The 18,018-nt window shown below is 43.0% G+C and overlaps 1 protein-coding gene across 3 annotated transcripts in view; it reads left to right on the top strand.

The window, feature by feature from the left end:
• The first annotated feature begins 1,169 nt into the window (after positions 1–1,169).
• Positions 1,170–18,018, top strand: part of Thumpd2 (THUMP domain containing 2) — a 36,215-nt gene continuing 19,366 nt past the window's right edge. For all 3 annotated transcript variants that reach the window (XM_021149410.2, XM_029471570.1, XM_029471571.1), the window contains exons 1-5: positions 1,170–1,317; positions 9,696–9,831; positions 11,093–11,502; positions 12,659–12,736; positions 15,654–15,706. In XM_021149410.2, coding sequence (XP_021005069.1) covers positions 1,192–1,317; positions 9,696–9,831; positions 11,093–11,502; positions 12,659–12,736; positions 15,654–15,706 — 803 coding nt within the window. In that variant the 5' untranslated portion in view covers positions 1,170–1,191. The remainder of the gene's footprint in view (positions 1,318–9,695; positions 9,832–11,092; positions 11,503–12,658; positions 12,737–15,653; positions 15,707–18,018) is intronic.

Raw genomic sequence — 18,018 nt, 5'->3', positions numbered from 1 at the left:
GCATTCTGATAGTCAATTGCATTCATTAAACACCTTTGAAGTTAAAGGAATCAACAATCACATCAAAACAGGGAGAAACTGGGAAGCAAATGTCTCACAGCTACGCCACTCTAAATGTGTACTTGAGGTGAGATAAAAATGACTAAAATTTATTATAGAAATATACAGAACTGACAAACATGAAAAAGAATTAAGGTCTGTCCGTTCTAAAATTGTTTCTGTTGACTTCCAACTTCCTCAATGTTGAATAAGTAATATTCAAATGGCAAATTGCAGCTGGATAAGTTAAATTCATCTGAAGGCATCTGAGGCTATTTTTTAAGTACAGACTATGTATGTATGTGTGTATGCATGCACATGTATGTATATGCAGGAAACTATGTGTGCGGCATACATGTGCATTTGTACACATAGAGGCCAGAAGACAACCTCAGGTATCCTTCCTCAGGTGTTGTCCCTCTTTTATTTTTATTTTTTTGGGGACAGGTCTAGGGTGAGCCACCAAATGAAACAACTTAAAACTCACCTTTGGAAAAGCTCAGGCGACAGGACTTCATAAGGAACTTGGCTCTAGTGCCCCAACCCTTCAGGAGCTGACCACTGGTTAAGGGGCAAGAGAATGTCAGTTACCCACTGGCATTCATTTCTGGACCTGGAGAAACATTCCTCTAACAGTTTCTAATAACTGATTCAATATAGAACTGCATAGCTAATTTAATGTTGTTGAATTAGAGATAGATTTTATTCTACCTGTATCAAATTTTGTCATTTTAAAACTCAAGAGGTTTTCTTTAAAAAAAAAAAAAAAACATTCAAATACCGTCACTAGCTCAAATCGATTAGACTAAACTGGATGGCACATTCATTATTTACCTAGGTGATTGCCCAGATTCAAGAAATGTAACAAGTGTCGGGAACACAAAGACGTTTTGCAGGAGAACAAGAATTTCTTCTCTTGGCCCCCGAGTTCACCGGTTCTGCCCAGTCTTTGATGAAGACAGTAAGGACAGTATATCCCCAGGACCCTTGACAATCAAGAGATGCCTGGCTGCAGGAGGCTCGCTGTAGTTTCCGAGACGCCCTATAGGGGGCGGGCCTGCAAAGGCGACGCTCAGGTGCGCGTTCCACGGAAGACTCCCAGGCGCGCTCCCGAGCTCACGTGACCGGGTCTCGGGGTCGCGCCTGAGCGCCATGGCGGTGGCCCAGGCAGACCCGGGTTCTGACCCCTCTGGCGGCGCCCGGTTCTTCTGCACCGCGGGCCGCGGCCTGGAGCCGTTCTTGATGCGGGAGGTGCGCGCGCGGCTGGAAGCCACGCAGGTGAGTCGGGCTCACCGTGCTCGGGGGGAGCCACGCTCGCACCGGGTCCCCTCTTGGCACCAGCGTGGGGCTCAGGCCCGGGAAGGACTTGTGAGCACCCCATCCTTAGCGTGCAGTGGGCCCCACCCGGGACCTTTGATGACTGCTGAGAGCAACCGGCTGCTCTGGTGGTTTCGTTCTTTATCCAGTATGGTCACTGCATATCTGTCACAGCCAAAGTTGTAAACAGAGGAGTGCGGAAGCCAGTTTTGTCCCGGAGTCCTAAAAAAAGAAACTATGACATGGCAATAGCTAGAGTTAGAATCCTTCCTTTATACCTTAAATGCAGATATACTTCTTGGGCTTACTTGTTTGAGTCTTGTTACTTGACAAGGTTGGGTTTTACATTGTAGGATGGCTGTAAGACATGCTCAGTACACCCACAACACACGTGGTAAATAGAAGCTAGAACAAGAACTCTCCCCTGCTACCCGTGCGTTTCAGTGAGTGACTAGTGAACAGATTTAAAACGTACCAGGATGTGCTGAGTTCTTGAAAACACAGGGAAAGGATGTAATAGGATAGGTCGGGACTTTTGTGTGTGACGTGTTCTTGGAAAGGGGAAACTTGCTAAAACCAAACTAGCTGTTCGCCTCTGGGAGCAGTGTTCGAAGCCTACAAAAGGACTCTGCCCACAGTGAGGATCCAGATGGAGATGGTGGAGATGCATATGGAGATGGCAGAGATGGAGATGCAGGTGCAGTGGGGAGAGTTGCCAAGACTAGCGTTTAATCTAAATAAATTTAATCTAAATTAAATATCTAAATAATAACCTCTGCATTCATCAAGGATTTAAAGTTTGTTTCAGTTTTTTGTTTGTTTTGTTTTGTTTTTAATTGTGTGTGCTCTCATATGAATGCAGAGTACTAGTGAAAGCCTGAACCATCAGCTCATCTACCTGGAGCTGGAGTTACTGGTGATTGTAGGCTGCCCTTTGTGGGTGCTAGGATGCAAACATGGTTCCTCTACAAGACTAATACCCAGTCTTAACCAGGTGAATCCAGTGATGTATTCAAGTTATACAATTACAAAATGATGTTGGTGATATTCAGATTTTGAAATCAATCATAACTATATAATGTCCAACCCACCACATGTGGGCATATACATGTTGCAGGGCACTTGATCACACTGTGAACCCCAAGATTGCCCTATTTACTGAAAAAACATGTTTCTATTTGTGGTCTGGCTCAGCCCTTAGCACATACCTTTAATCCCTCTGGCTGGAATACAGGCATGCCCTTAGCACACATCTTTAAACCCTTAGCACACATCTTTAAACCCAAACAATGAAAATCAAGTTAGTTTGTAGAAGGAGGCAGCCATGTTTGAAAGTGATGTCTAATTGAATGGCAGACAAGGTGACGAATCAGAGAAAGATTTCACAGAACAAGGACATGCCCAACTCACAAGACAAGAGAGAGGAAAGGGAAGCTACTTGAACAGGGGCAGAGAGAGGAGGAAGAGGAGGAGGAGGAGGAGGAGGAGGGAGAGACGACAGACAGTTTTACCGGACAGTTACAGAGAGATAGGTTGCAGAGAGAGAACAAGCTAGACACAGGTGAAGACAGAGCAAGCCAGAGAATGAGGAGGCAGAAGATTAGAACAGATTGCCAAAGTTAGTATGAGGCCAAGCAGAGCAATTCAGGAGAGGCAGAGAGAGAGCAGAGACAGAGACAGAAAGCAGATTGAATCAGTCAGCTTGGAGAGGAGTTTGAGCTAAAACAACTGAGTTGAACGATCCAACCAGATTTTGAGAAAGAACTAGAAAGGGTGAGTTTATTCATCAGTAAGTCTCAGAGGCTGCAAACATTCTAGGTCTAGATTAGATTGTACAGAGGCTGGACACTTCTAGCACTAAGCCTAGGTTAGCAGACAGAGGCAGGAAGCCTCGGAGACAATTCTATCTGGTAAATAAAAGTTACTTTTCCATAGTGAGGCCCAGGAATTTGTTTTGTTAACTTGGCAAGCTTAGTATGGAAATAACAATGTGTCATCCAGTCTGGTTATTTAAGATTGTTAGAAAAAGTCTTCTGTTTGTCTCCTTGAAAGAGAAAATCATTTCAGGAAGTCTTCCAACAGTACCTGAAGGTCTGTTTGTACCAGTCACTGGCCTTCTGCTGGGCTGTCAGGCAATGTACTCTCCCTCTGGCCTGAGTAAAAATAAGTTCAGGGTCAGCAGGGTCATCTGTAGTTTACCAAGACTTGTAAGATCAAAAAAAAAGGGGGTGTGTGTGCAAGGCATTTGAAAAAGCCATGGCTGAAATAGCATTTTAAATGATGTGTGCTTTTGTAGCAAGCAGCTGTGGTGACTGTGTACCTTCCTCGAGACCTCCATGGCGTGCTAGGTATTAGGGCAGTCCAGCTGCACAACTGACTGACTGTCCTTGATAAAAAGCAGCCAGAGCACCAGAGAAGCGTCTGAAGCACTTGGAGTCAAATTTCCCCAGCCCCCAACACCTTAAGCTTATTTAAAGGAAACACAGACATTAAGAGGGTTATTTGTAGAAAATGATTTGTAATCATTGATATCAATATTTAACAGTACTGCAGCAATAAGCTTACCTTCTGCCGCAGGGTGGGTTCTTCTGATCTGTCTGAGGATATTGACATCTAAGACACCTCCCTGTACACAAATGCATAGTTGCTCAAGTCTATATACAAAGTAGTGCGTATAACTTGCTCATGTGAACACTATGCAGGTAGCAGAGGGCACTAATGCTGGGTCAGCTGTGTCAGCAAATTGTTTAGGAAGTGATACCAAAGAAGGAGTCTGCGCACGTTCAGTATTTACCTCCTAAATTCCTTCTGTCTGAGATATTGAATCCACCAAGGGGGTAGACGTAGAGGACCAAGTACAGTAGTACACCTACACTGTAGCACTGAGGGAGGCTATGCTATAAAGCCACAGGAAGGAACATAACATGGCAAAGTGTTCAGTTTCCTAAGCCTCACTTTTCCTTGGCTGATACGCTCATATGACCTCACTCAACTAAAGATAGATAAGCCTGGAGTGCATTGCAAACAGTTGGTGCTCCATAAATGCTCTCCCACAAAATGAGTTGTACAAGGATACTTAAAAATCATTCTGGTGGGGCTGGAGAGATGGTTCGGAGGTTAAGAGGGCTGGCTGTTCTTCCAGAGGTCCTGAGTTCAATTCCCAGCAACCACATGACTATCTATTATGAAGTCTGGGTGCACCCTTCTGGTGTGCAGGTGTACATGCAGGTAGAACAGTGTATACATAATAATAACTAAAAATATATATTTTTAAAAGATCATTCTTGTGGTGAGAAGAGTCTCCTAGAAATTTAGGTTTGCTGGAAGAAAATTAATATTCAAAACCTCTGAATTTATAAAGCAGATTAATTCAGAAGTGACTGTTTACTTTTAATCAGTGTTTTCATGACTTTAGTGAATGTTAAGGCTCACCAGGGAAGCTTGGTGGAGGTGCATATTCCTAGGTTTGAGCCCCAAAAGGTTTTTCCTTCAGTAGGTTGCTGATGAGCCCAGGTGTTTGCATTTGCAGGAAACCACACGCTCCCTTCCCAGGGGCTGTCACTCAGGTAAATCCTCCAAAACGGCTGGCAGCAGAAAGCCTCCTGTGTATTCCTTTCCCATGCTTTTCATGGACACAGAAACAAACAAAATAATACGGTGAATTCACCATGCTCATCAGCCAGCTGCCTTAGAGCTCAACACACAGTGAGTTCTGCTCCATTCATCTCTCCTGCCACACATCCAACCCGTGGGATTTATGTATCTCTAGATTCTGATGTTCAGAGCAGGGCATATAGTGTAATGTAAAGGAGCTGATGAAGCTTTTAAAAATGTCACCTTATCATTTACATAGCTAAAAAAAAATCATCCTTTATCAACAAATACCTAATGAGTATTCAAAGTTGAATTTGTTTATAGCACCATTTTTCTTTTTAAGTTTGTGTGAGTTAGTAGGGATTTAAATGCCATCCACACATTGTGATTGGTTTATAGTCTTTTTCACCTAGTATATAAATTTACCTGTGTTTCTCTCAGAATTTTCATGTTAAAGTGATTATGTTGTTTGCCCTTAAGCTAAAGCAATCTGTAAAATAAAAGCTGTGTGCCTCACAGTTAGCTTCTGTCACACTTCCTATCATGTGGCTTGACTAGTCACGTGTGATTTCTATGAATTTTTTTTGTCTTTGCTATTGTATTTATATCCCTTAAAAAATATATTAAGCTATTCTCAGCTCAACAGAGCCAGTTAGCTCAACATGACTCTCCACGGCTGTGCAGCAGGGTCACTAATAGCCCTGTCAGTGGCTACTTAAAGTTAAATACTCATTCCCTTTTTCAGACACCTTGTTGACACTTCAGGTGCCCATAAACTACACATCCTGGATGGGATACAAAGTGGCCCTGGTCTAGACGCCCTGACTGTGCTGGTTTGGATGAGGTTGACCCCCCCTGGGCTGAGATATTTGAGTGTTTGGTTCCCAATTGTTGGTCTGTTAAGGAAGAATTAAGAAGTGTGGCCTTGTGAAGGAGGTGTGTCACTGGAGATGGGCCTCAAGGTTTCTAAAGCCCATCCATGCTAGGCCCAGCCTTTCTCTGTCTCTGTCTCTCGGTCTGTGTGTGTGTCTGTGCATGCATGTGTGTGTGTGTGTGTGTGTGTGTGTATGTGTGTGTGTGTGTATGTGGGTGAGCACGTGGTGGGGTGAGGGGGGAGAGAGCGCCATTGTCTCCATCTCTCCCCCTTCTCTCTGTCTCCATCTTGAGAATAAGATTTTAGGTTTTCAGCTATTACCCCAGCATTCTGCCTGCCTGCCTGCCTGCCTGCCTGCCTGCCTGCCTTCCCACCGTAATCCCCACCATGATGATCATGGACTTGCCCTCTGCAACTTTAAGCGAGCGACCAATTAAGTGTGTTCTTGTAAAAGCTGCCTTTGGTCATGGTGTCTGTCCGAAGTAATAGAAAAGTAACTAAGACACCAACATCCCCATGGCGTGATTTGATGCGTTCCTCTACGTCTCGATCCTTTTGTATCGCTGTAAGTGAATATTGCATATTGAATACTGTATAAAGAAAAGAAATATGCTTTTTACAGCCCTGGAGGTTCAGAAGCCCAAGAGAGAGGGACTGCATCTGTGAGAACTTCTTGCTACCTTCTAACATGGCAGGCAGCTTCTAGGGAGAGAAAGAAAAAGATTGTGCAGGGGCACACTAGGGCCCAGGCTCATGTTTATAAGAAGTTGGTTTCCTCAGAAACATCAATCCACTGTGAAGCTCTGTCTTAGAAAGCTCCTACCTCCCATAATGCACAGAGCATTATATTTCCAGCACAGAAGCAATGGGGATTTGGAAACCTAGGGCTCCATCCTCTGTGTTTCCTGCAAACTGGGTTCCTGTAACTTGGTCAGATTGAAGCTTGATTCCCTTGTTCCAGTGGTGGGGTAGATGTCTTTAGAGCTATGTGGATGTTTTAAAATATTTAATACACACATTTAGATCACTCTCAGTACAGAAAAAAATCTCTTTATACAATATGTAATGTCTTAAACACTAATTTTTGGTAAGGATCAGCAATAATTGTCTTGAAAATACAATTGAATGTCGTGGAGGTGACGTCGTGCTAGCTAAGCATAGGCTTCTGTCGATTGACTCATTGATCTTTACAAATCCACACAGCAGAGACTATTAACCCAAGCCTTTGGGAGGCCAAGTAGTTTTTCATTTTTTAATAGTGTCATGACAGTGGGGGATAGTTAAAGCTAAGGGGGTTGTTGAGTAGTTATTTCTGAAGGACAGAATGATTGTATAAGCCTTCCAAGGGTCTGCACATTACTTTTCTTTCAATTTGATGGCATTTTGAAAATTAAATCTATTTTTAACTTCTGTCTTATAAAATGAACCAAAACAAACTTAGATACCACCACAGATCATTTAGTACTTTAAAAATCCACCCTAAGTCTAAATAGTATCAGTAGAATTAGAGCTTTGTTGCCTCCCAGTGATACTGTAGTTTACCTAAATTAAACATCTACTAAGCTTTAGGCTAAACTTGAGTCCATAAATGTAAAAGGAAAGATAAAAATGTTAACCATTTATGACACACTTGCAAGGAACGGCCCTGAGCTCATCTGCAGAAGTGTTAGGCGTTAGACACTTTGTTTTCAATGGACTCAAAACGGGAGAAACAAATTGCAAATAGCTTTTCAAGTAACAAATACTGAGATAAAAATGCTATGTTGCTCTGAAATATTATAATTGAATATGATCAGTTAGAAGCAATAAGCCAAGGCCTAAGAGATCCTCACAGGTAAAAACCGCTTGCTGCCAAGCGTGACAGCCTTGAGTTCAGTGGAAGGGGAGAGCTGACTCCACGAGCTGTCCTCTGACCTCCACATTCGCACTGTTACACACAGATGCAGTCACACAAGTAAATACATGTTAAGAAGTAGTGGCAGTGGTAGCTGCTCTTCCAGAGGACCTAAGTTCAGATCCCAGCACCCACATTCAGACAGCTGACACCCACTTCCAACTCCAAAGGGTCTATCTGGCCTCCATGGGCACCCATGTCTGCAGGAGAGGGGTAGGATCCAAGCTTCTCTTATAGCAACCTGCTTTTCTGGGAAGTAGCTACTGTCATGAGACCCAGCAGCAACCATGTGACCAGCATTGGTTTCAAGGTCATTGTGACACAATCACTGCTTGCTAGACTAAGTCTAAAATTTCTGCCGGCTTTCGGTATCACCACAATGACCAGCCTCCCTTACTTGACCCTTGGGATACACATTCATCCTGTAGCACAAGGTACCCCACATTCCCTGGTACCTTAGTTCCAGATAACTTAGGATTGTGTCGGTCAGCCATGACCAATATGAAAAGAGAACTCCAGGGCCATCGATATCCGTCCTGAACTTAATGACAGCTAGGATCCCTTTTTCACCACACACTATTTCCCGCACCACATTTAGCACATTCAGTTCCCTGTGGATCAGTGAGTTTCCCATCCTTCCTCCCCACTCTACCACATGCGCATCCCAAAGACTCTTTCTATGTAATGTGGATGCCTCACTCCTGTCTCTTTTCCTGTGCCGTGGCCACCTGCCCCATCGTTCCTACCACAGTCATCTATTCCTCCCTCCAGCATCACATTCTACACCCGTCTTCTATGCCCCTTCAAGGTAATTTTTCTGTCAGCTAAATCATCGCTGTCATAGTTCTCATCAAAATTCTTTAATGGCTGCCCATTACCATCTGTGGTACTCAGGATTTCATGGCCATACATCAGGCTGGCCTAAGCTATGCCATCGTTACCCCTGACGTTATCAATCAGCATAATTCAGCCAGCGCTGCCAGGATCTGACAGTTTGCTGCAGCCAAGGTTTTGTTGCTTCTGCACCTGCTCCTGTTGGTTAGAATCCTCTGCTTCCCGGCTCTTACAAGATTCTCCTCCCAGTATTTGGAAATGGTGGCTTCCATGTTCAATGCTAAAATACTGGGTAGCTTATCAGATATCCTGGGGTTGTTTTATGAGTTTTATATCTTAGCTTACATGTCTGTTGCATCAGTGTTCATTATTTCCTATAGTTCAGCATTTTCCCTAGTGGACAATGGAAAGATGTAAGAAACATCTGCCTTGCTCTAGATACCTAGTTTGTGCTTTCTTTTGCCTACTTCTAAGCAGCGGTTGAGGTTTGGCAGTGTGATTACTAAATCTTTTGTCTCCATATTTTCCAGTCCCATGGGTGTGTACATCATAAGAAGTAGCATAATCAATAGTCTGACTACGCGACCTCAAACAGATTATTTAGTGTAGCTGTGTCCAACAGCCACGGATGAACTGGGTTACCTGAAAGGGGGGCTGGAAATGAAAAAAGAACGGGGTGCTAGAGAAGGATGGAGCCAAGACAGAGTTTCTGATCAAGGCTCAATGTTTAATTTTCATCACTGCGTTTATATAGGGAGAGCCCACAGACCCCATCCTTTGTTTCAGCTGGGTTATCTTGCAGAGCAAGCTCAGCAGGCAGTCTGCTCCTGTAGGAAATTACAAATGCATTGAGGCCAGAGACTCCTGGCTTAATGGTTGTAAAACCATTTGTGACCAGCACTCAAGGTTTGTGTAGCCTACTCAAGGGCACAATTTAGCCTACCCTAAATGCCAGTTTCTGATGTAGAAAATGGACATGATAAAATCTACCTTAGTGTTTGTAACTGTTTAAAGGAAAACCACATACTGACAGTACCTACTGCAGAACCTAACCGAAGACAGGTGATCCATACACGACCAGAGGGGGAAAGTGGTCCTGATTCTGACCCTCAGCCATAATGATACCTGTTTTTCTGTGTCTAGGTTGAATACATTTCAGGCAAAGTGTTTTTCACCACCTGTTCGGATTTGCCCTCTATGAAGAAGTTAAAGTCAGCGGAAAGACTGTTCTTGTTGATTAAGAAGCAGCTTCCCGTTGCAGTCTCTTCTCTGCACAAAGGTACAGTGTTCCCTGTCGCTTTGGTTACCCACTCAACAGTGTGTGTCTCCATTTCACACTTCCGGGTACACCCGTGCTGTGTCACTTACCGACTTCTCAGTACAGGGTATCGTCTCATAGCTATAGCAGACCCCGTGGCTTCTCTGTGGAACCTGCCACCTATCCTCTGGGTTTTATTGTTCATGTGTTTTCTTTCTAGGGATAAATACACTCCATTGTACTTGTTTGATTTTTCAAAGCATGTAATAACCAGAATGCAATTATGCATCACACATTGATTAAAAACTGTCATCTTAACCGAGTGATACAGTTGGAAAATTACTACATAGTAAAATTTTCTTCTCCTAGAACCTTAAATGTTTTCAACAAACTTATGACCATGTATAAAGAGAGCTTAGGAGATTTCTTAACTACTCCATAACTTTAAAATTATGTTGTATAAATAATTTCAAGATCGTGATTAAAGACATTTTTAAAGGGCAGAGCCTGCAGGATTTAACCCTACCTTAACCTTCACTCTGATTGCTATGTGCATAACACATCAAAGAATTATATAAATCTATAAGGAGCTATTTCAAGAAATAAATGCAGATGACAGAAACCAAGACTTGAAGAAAAGAACATTAGAGAAATCCTGAGGCCTTGTGGGTAAATCCTGAGGCCTTGTGGGTAGCATAGTTTCTTTCCAGTCATCTGCATACTGTCATCTTGAAGGAAGTAGAGTGATAATTTTCAGATAATCGTGGTGGCTTTTGTTAGCTTTTGTTTATAAGAAAAGATCAAAGTTCCCTTGGCAAGCTGACAACCCTTAACTTTAAAAAGTGGCTTGTGTATCTGAAGTTTAATTTCATGGAAACTCATCTTAAGATTTATGTCAATTTTTTTTGTGGTCTTAGATGAAACTCTGTCTCGAAAAACCAAAAATAAAAAATAAAAAATGAAAACCGTCACAATCTAGCTGAGTATATTATCACTGGATAAATGGCTTTGCTAAGCTAATACAAGGGATTTCTATAAATTTGATAAAACTTAAGAGCTCTGAACGTAAAATAGTGAAGTTTGTTCTGCTTTATATTACTAGGGTAAATTATATAAATTCCAAATAAAAGTGAAATTTTGTTCATGTAGCAATTCTTGTTTGTGTAGCCATTCAGCAAAATATTTTAAAGAAATAAAGGCCATTAAACCTGGGATTGGGGAATGTAATAGACAACTGTCCATAAAACTTGAAGATGGGTGAACTGAGATTTTGTTTATTTAGGAAGAATACTTAATGAGATGCAAAGATTTGTAAATGATGATCCAGGAAGTTGGCTGGAGGCCATTTCACTTTGGAAAAAACTTCTCGAACATGATCCAAAAAGAGAAAAAGTTTCTCAAAGGGATGCAAACCCACTAAAACGGAAAACAGGAGAAAATGAAATTATCGTTGCTAAGAAATTAAAAGTAGAGGAGAAACAAGAGGTTGCCAAGGATCATGGAGAAAGCCAGCAGGACAAACTTCTACAAGGCTCACCGGAGCAAGGGGAAGCTGTCACTAGAACAGAGCTGCAAGAACAGAGACTCATTAGTACCACAGAGAAGGCAACTGATGCTCAGAACCAGGAGGACTTGACCTTCAGGGTTTCCTGCCGCTGCACCGGGAAGGTCAGAAAGGTCATCACAGGACAGGTAGGCTCATCTCCCGAGTGGGATCCTGCTTTCCAAAAGCATGCCGCTTACAGAACAGGTAACATAGCCCAGACAGGTGAGGAAGAAGTCTGACTCCATAGGATTGTACATCTTTAAAAGTGCAAGTCCCTTTTCAGCTTAGCTCCAGAGGCTCCAGAGGAATAGTATGCTATTCCATATAACGGCTTTCTTTTGCTTTCTGCATAAAGGTTTCTCTAGGTTCATAGCTGTCCTTTGCATTTGTGAATCCCAATGCTGGGGTCTTAGTATGTTGGGGGTACTTCTGTACTTCTTTATTACATCCATATGCCTGTTGAGGACCACCCTGCTTGTGTGATGTTTTTAGACTTGTCACTGGGACCGAGACCACAAATACACCAATGCACACAAAATCTGACTGTCAAGGAAAGGTTGGTGTCTTAGAATTTTTCTGCTGTGAACAGACACCATGACCAAGGCAAGTCTTTTAAATCTTTTAAAAGACAGCATTTAATTGGGGCTGGCTTACAGGTTCAGAGGTTCAGTCCATTATTGTCAAAACAAGAACATAGCATCAAACAGGCAGGCATGGTGCAGGAGGAGCTGAGAGTTCTACATCTTCGTCGAAGACTGCTGGTAGAATACTAGCTCCCAGACAGCTAGGAAAACACCCACAAGGCCACACCTTCCAGCAGAGCCACTCCCTGGACCAAGCATAGACAGACCATCACAGATAAACACCTGTTTTTATCCCAAGACCTCCTTAGTTGACCTTTACAAAGTTCAGTAACACAGAATTGGTCTGGAGTTTTTAGCCAAAATTACAATCACAGAAAGATTGAGTCTAATGAAGCTGATCTGGTCACGCAAACATAGGATGGTCATGCTTAGTCTTTCATTGTGTGTTCATTCCTTTATTAGAAGGATCACATGAAGCAGGTCATGGTCTTATGTCACACATCTAGGATTGTCAGAGTAGAGATCTCAGGGGGGTTGAAAGATGGAGGAAGTAAAATTCAGCCCATTGCCTTGCCTAGGCAATCTTTAGAGGCATACTTTAATATCACTAAATTGCTATCGGGTGCTATGAGTTGGTTTTCCCCCAGGGATGCTAGCCTGTTTTAAAGTTTTCATCTTTCTTATATTCTTACCTTTTCTATAACTTGCCACTTCACAGGAGGCAGGAAGAGTGATTGGACTGGCTCTCATGAGGCAGTTTGGATGGAAAGCTGATTTGAGGAATCCAAATATAGAGGTAATGAATATTCACCTCAGTTTCTACACAACAGCACCGTCTCCTTCCCAGACTTTCCATGGCAGCCTCAGTTATAAAGACCATTGTCTGCCTGGGCCAAGCAGCTTGTTGCTTTTTCGCAGCCAAATAGTGCAGAAAATATCTTCCCCAGACTGCAGTCCCTTGGCCACAGCTGAAGAAAAAGTTCATAGTGATGTGACAGACACTGGCTGTGGTCTTCATACGTGTAACATTCTACCAGTGGCTTTGTTGGGCTTGTGGGATTATGTTTATCTTTAATTGGGAACAAATACATATAGAGAGTAACAACAACAACAACAACAAAAAATAGCCTTCCTTGTACTTTGAAAAATCTGAATTGATTAGGCAGGTAGGCAGTTATTTTCATAATTTCTATATAAATTTATTCCATGTGATACAACTTTCAATGGGGACAGACTTGACCAAGTAATTCAGAACCCTTTGTGAGTTGTTGGCTTTTTGTTGCCTCACACACCTTATTTGATGTTTTTCATCTCTAAAATATAGTGCTTGCTATAAATCCTGCAGGATTATGGGTCCTACCTCTGCTCCACCACAGGGCTTGGCCACTCAGGGAGGCAGGATGTCGGAAGTTGACTGTCTTTACCCAACACTGTCATCACAGAGCAGGCGTTGGGCTGTAGGCAGCCCCGTACACCACTCCAGGGGTGGGGGAGCGCAGTCTGAGGTGTTTTGGGACAGCCGGAGCTGTTTCAGGGTCCCCGGGCCTGTGATGAGGCCAGGCCATCTGGTTCTCAAACTCTTGGACACCCAGGTGCCGAGAGGCCTTCTACAGGAGATTAGACTGTAGCTCTTTAGGTGAAAGCCTTCTCCATGGCTCCCCACTGCAGATCCCGATGAAAAGAGGCAGTCTGTGATTTTAAGGCATTTATTGTCATGGCGGAAAGTGGATGAGTAAAAACCGTACCCCACTTCTCAGGGAGGGCCTGAGGTTAAATACCTTTTGCAGGGAGGAGTGTCTGGGAAGGAAAGCTTATTGGCTACGCCTCCAGGCCTTTAGGTACCTCGTTAAAATGGAGATCTGTCTTGAGTCTATGTGACCTACCAGTGGAAGGTCGTGGGGCATTGCCCTTACGTGACTGATGGTCACAAATCTTTGAGGGCTGCTGCTAGTGACAGGGGCCTGGTTCCCCAGAAACAGGCAAAGCGCCTCCTGTCCCTTTGTCCCTTCTAGGTTTCCTGGGCTTCAAGCCTTAGCTCAACTGGGAACCAAGCTACCTTTCACAGTCCCACAAAACCCCATGACATACCCAAAATATTTGGTTATTTGACATTGTGTTGTCTCTTCTCTTCATCTTCTCTCTTTGTTTTCTCCTTCTCTCCTCTAACTCCAGTATACTGTCAAAATCATCCCCAAAATATCATCAGTTTAGCTCCTATCCACCATCCCATGCAACTACTAATAGCTATAATGGGTTAAAGTAATCATGCAAAAGCTTACTTGGTATCAAAGCAACATATAATAAAATGTATGACTCAAACTGATGAAGAATCAAATCTTTGATTTGATCCCATGAAATTGATACGAATTCAGTTTTATAGTGAGAGAAACAGTCCCTGATATTTGGTATCTGAAAATGAGATCAATATATATTAAATTTGAACAGAACTTTATTAAATAATTTTGCTAAAATGCATCATCAATGTAATTGGAAAGCTCAGCTGTGATGTGTCAGTTGATGGAGGAATTGTGCACAAGTGTGACCATCTCATGCAAATCTGGATGAAGATTACCCGTATTAGAAAGACTCTGGTGAAAATGCTAGTACTGAACCTGACCTTGGGGACTCGGGTGTGGCTCACTGGTAGAGCATTTTTACCCAGCATGTGTGAGACCCTGGGTTCAGTGTTCAGACTCTAGCAGCAAGTAAGGGGAAAGACATTTGGGGCAAAAGTACCATTTGGTTTATAGTTTAGAATGGTCTATAAGTCCCATCAGTCTATAAAAGTCAGAGAAATTCCCATTTTTTAACTTGACATGGTCTACTAAGGATGACACATTAAATTCTATCCAGGACCTAACAGAAGGAAGGATTGAGACCAGGGTTTTGTTTTGTTTTGATTTGTTTTGTTAACTCGGCACAAGATGGAGTTATTTGGGAAGAGAGAACTCACTGAAATACCTTCATCAAATGGCCTGTGCGTGGGTCCGTGAGGTATTTTCTTTCTGATTGATGTGGGAGAGCCTAGCTCACTGTGGATATCAGTGCCACTCTGGGCAGGTAGGCCAGACCTGTACGAGAAAGCAGGCTGCACAGAGCTTAGGAGCCGGCCAGTAAGCAGCGGTCCTTCTTGTCTCTGCTTCACTTCCTATGTCCAGGTTCCCTCCTTGAGTTCTTGCCCTGACTTTCCTCAGGGATGGAGTTGTACTATGAGATAACCCCTTTCTCCCCAGGTTGCATTTGATCCTGGTTTTTCTCACAGCAGTAGAAACCTAACTAAGACACTCACCTGCAGATAGTAGAAAGGAGGGCGCCCTGGCTTACAGAAGTGTCCCTGGCCTGAGCTGTCTGCAGTAGCCAGCTCTGCATGGCTGTAAGTCTTGCTTGAAGTTAGACCAGACTTGAGGAAGTCTTAGCCACCCCAGCGCTATCCAGTTACTTCAGTCCAGAGAGTTCCAGGACAGAAGGGTCTGAGTTCTTTGACACAGGACTCTAGAGCTCACCCACCACCTCGACCTCAGATTTTTGTTTTTATAAAATGAACCTAAATGTGGTTCACCTCTGGTTAAGGACAAAAGGTAATAGAGTGTTTTCCAGACATGGCAAGTAGGTCCTGGCATCTCTTATTAAAATGCAAGTCATACGAACTCAAAACGAATGCTTCTGGTTGTCAGTAGCTTGTGTCGTTGTGATGCCTGGGCTTCTTCTTTCAGATCTTCATGCACCTGAGTGATGCTTACTCTGTGGTGGGGATTCCTCTGCTCAGGTAAGGGCTATATTTGTAAAATTAAGAACTTACCTTTATTTATGTGGTCTGAACTACTGATACAGCAGGGGGGCGGGGTGGGGGAATCAGTTTGCCGAGGTCTTTGCTTGGGGATGGGCCTTGATCTAACCAGAGAAAGGTTGACCACAGTCTCCCATGGATTGCAGAATAAATCTTGAAAACAATACTTCACTATTTCTATTAGTAGTCTGCACAGACCCATGTATAAACAAAGATTGTTAGTCTATTGGCATCTTGGCGATAGAATTTAAAAAGAAAATGAAGTATAGTTATACAAATGCATATTGAACACTCTACATTCTGAAGATTTTATTGCCATTATTGTTTTATTACGAGTGGTTATTGCTCATTTTAAAAATCATGCAGAGTGGGCTGGTGAGATTGCTCAGCGGTTAAGAGCACCCGACTGCTCTTCTGAAGGTCCTGAGTTCAAGTCCCAGCAACCACATGGTGGCTCACAACCATCCGTAAGGAGATCTGACTCCCTCTTCTGAAGTTTGTGAAGTGTCTTCTGAAGTGTCTGAAGACAGCTGAAGTGTACTTAGATATAATAAATAAATAAATCTTTAAAAAAAATCATGCAGAGTATTAAATAAGTTCAAAATCTTTTTTTGTTTTGTTTTGTTTTGGGGGGTTGTTTTTTGTTTGTTTGTTTTGTTTTGTTATTCGAGGCAGGGTTTCTCTGTGTAGCCCTGGCTGTCCTGGAACTCACTCTGTAGACCAGGCTGGTCTCTGCCTTCCAAGTACTGGGATTAAAGGCATGTGCCACCACTGCCCCGCTCAAATTCTTTTTTAAAAACATATTTACTGAATTCTTAGTGGGCAACAGTTGCTTTTTCTAGTTGTTTTGGGGAGAGAGCTGGTTGGGTGCCAGTAGTCACTCTTAGGTTCTTGAAAGCATGTAACTAGCACTGGCATTTAAAAACGTCTTGTGTGTCTGACCCTGCGTACACAGGTCAGTGACTTACGCACTCCTTTCTGTGTATTCCACCTTTGCCTTGAGCTCTTGTTTTCTCAGTCTTACACCAGGATGTATTTTTAAAATGCTTAGGGTGGTTATAATGGCTCTTCTCCAGTGGACCTCTGCAGGTGGCCAAGGACAAGGCAGAAAGCTCTGCACATGCACAAGAATGCTGAATGATAGTGTCCCTGCTTATCACTGGTAATATGACAGGCTCTACCGGTGTCTCACCCCCACCACCACCAAGGATCAGGAATTAGATGAAGGTTCTTAGTAGTGCAACCCCTATGAGGCCATCACCTGCCTTTGTGGCCTGATGCTTTCCCTGGGCCAGTTACCCCACTGCCAGCTCTTCAGACCCAAGCCTCACCCGCTGTATGCTGTATGGTATCCAGGCTGCCCTGCTGCGGGCCCCTCGGTGACTAATTCCAGTTCTTCTGCCCATCTGACTTCTTTTTAACTCCCCTAATTGCTGATGGAAGGAATGGGGGAGCTGCAGAATGATTACATTTGAGCTGTGTGTTTATTAGTGATCATCAAAACAAAGTCCAAGGAAGACAGTTAAACATAAAGTGTATTCTATAAGAATCCGTAGCATAAAGTGAGTCTCAGTCACTTTCTGTCTCTCGTTGTGCCTCACCCCCTCCTACTCCTTCCCTCTTCTTTTCTCTGTCTCTCCCCCCCCCATCCTTGATGCTGGGGGTCAAACCCAGGGCTTCACACACATGCAATACAACAGATGTTATACTTCTGAGCTATATTCCCAGCCGCTTTCTACTGCCTCCCAAAAAGGTGAGCCTGGAAATTTACTAGAAAAAGTTGCTAGTACTAAAATACAGAAGTGGGATATTTAGATTCCAATTGCCAAATAAACTAATATTTAAATTTTTCAATTATATAGAAAACTGTTAAATTTTTATTCAGCAAATATATATATAACTTTATATAAGTGGTTTTTAAGTCATTACACTTTATAATTCCAATGTTTCCATGCTTGTAGTAACACAAGCCATACATACAGCATTTCAAATAACAATTGGTAATAAGCTAAAAGTTTAAAAGCACATATGTATACGAAGATTAAGACTCAGAACTGGAACACACAGTGTAGTGAGAAGTTACCATGGATACCCTGTGGTGAGTTGCATTGACTACCTCAGTGAAGGGAAGACACCTCTCAAAGGTGTCTCAAAGCTGACATAATGATTTGTGTGAGTATGAACCAAAGAACAGCATGGTGACCCTAGCCATGGAAGAGACAGCTTGGTGACCCTAGCCATGGAAGAGACAGCTTGGTGACCCTAGCCATGGAAGAGACAGCTTGGTGACC

This window comes from Mus caroli, chromosome 17 (assembly GCF_900094665.2).
Source record: "Mus caroli chromosome 17, CAROLI_EIJ_v1.1, whole genome shotgun sequence".
NCBI classification, from domain to species: domain Eukaryota; kingdom Metazoa; phylum Chordata; class Mammalia; order Rodentia; family Muridae; genus Mus; species Mus caroli.
Note: the sequence above shows the minus strand (reverse complement) of the source record. Positions and strands in the feature narration are given on the sequence as shown.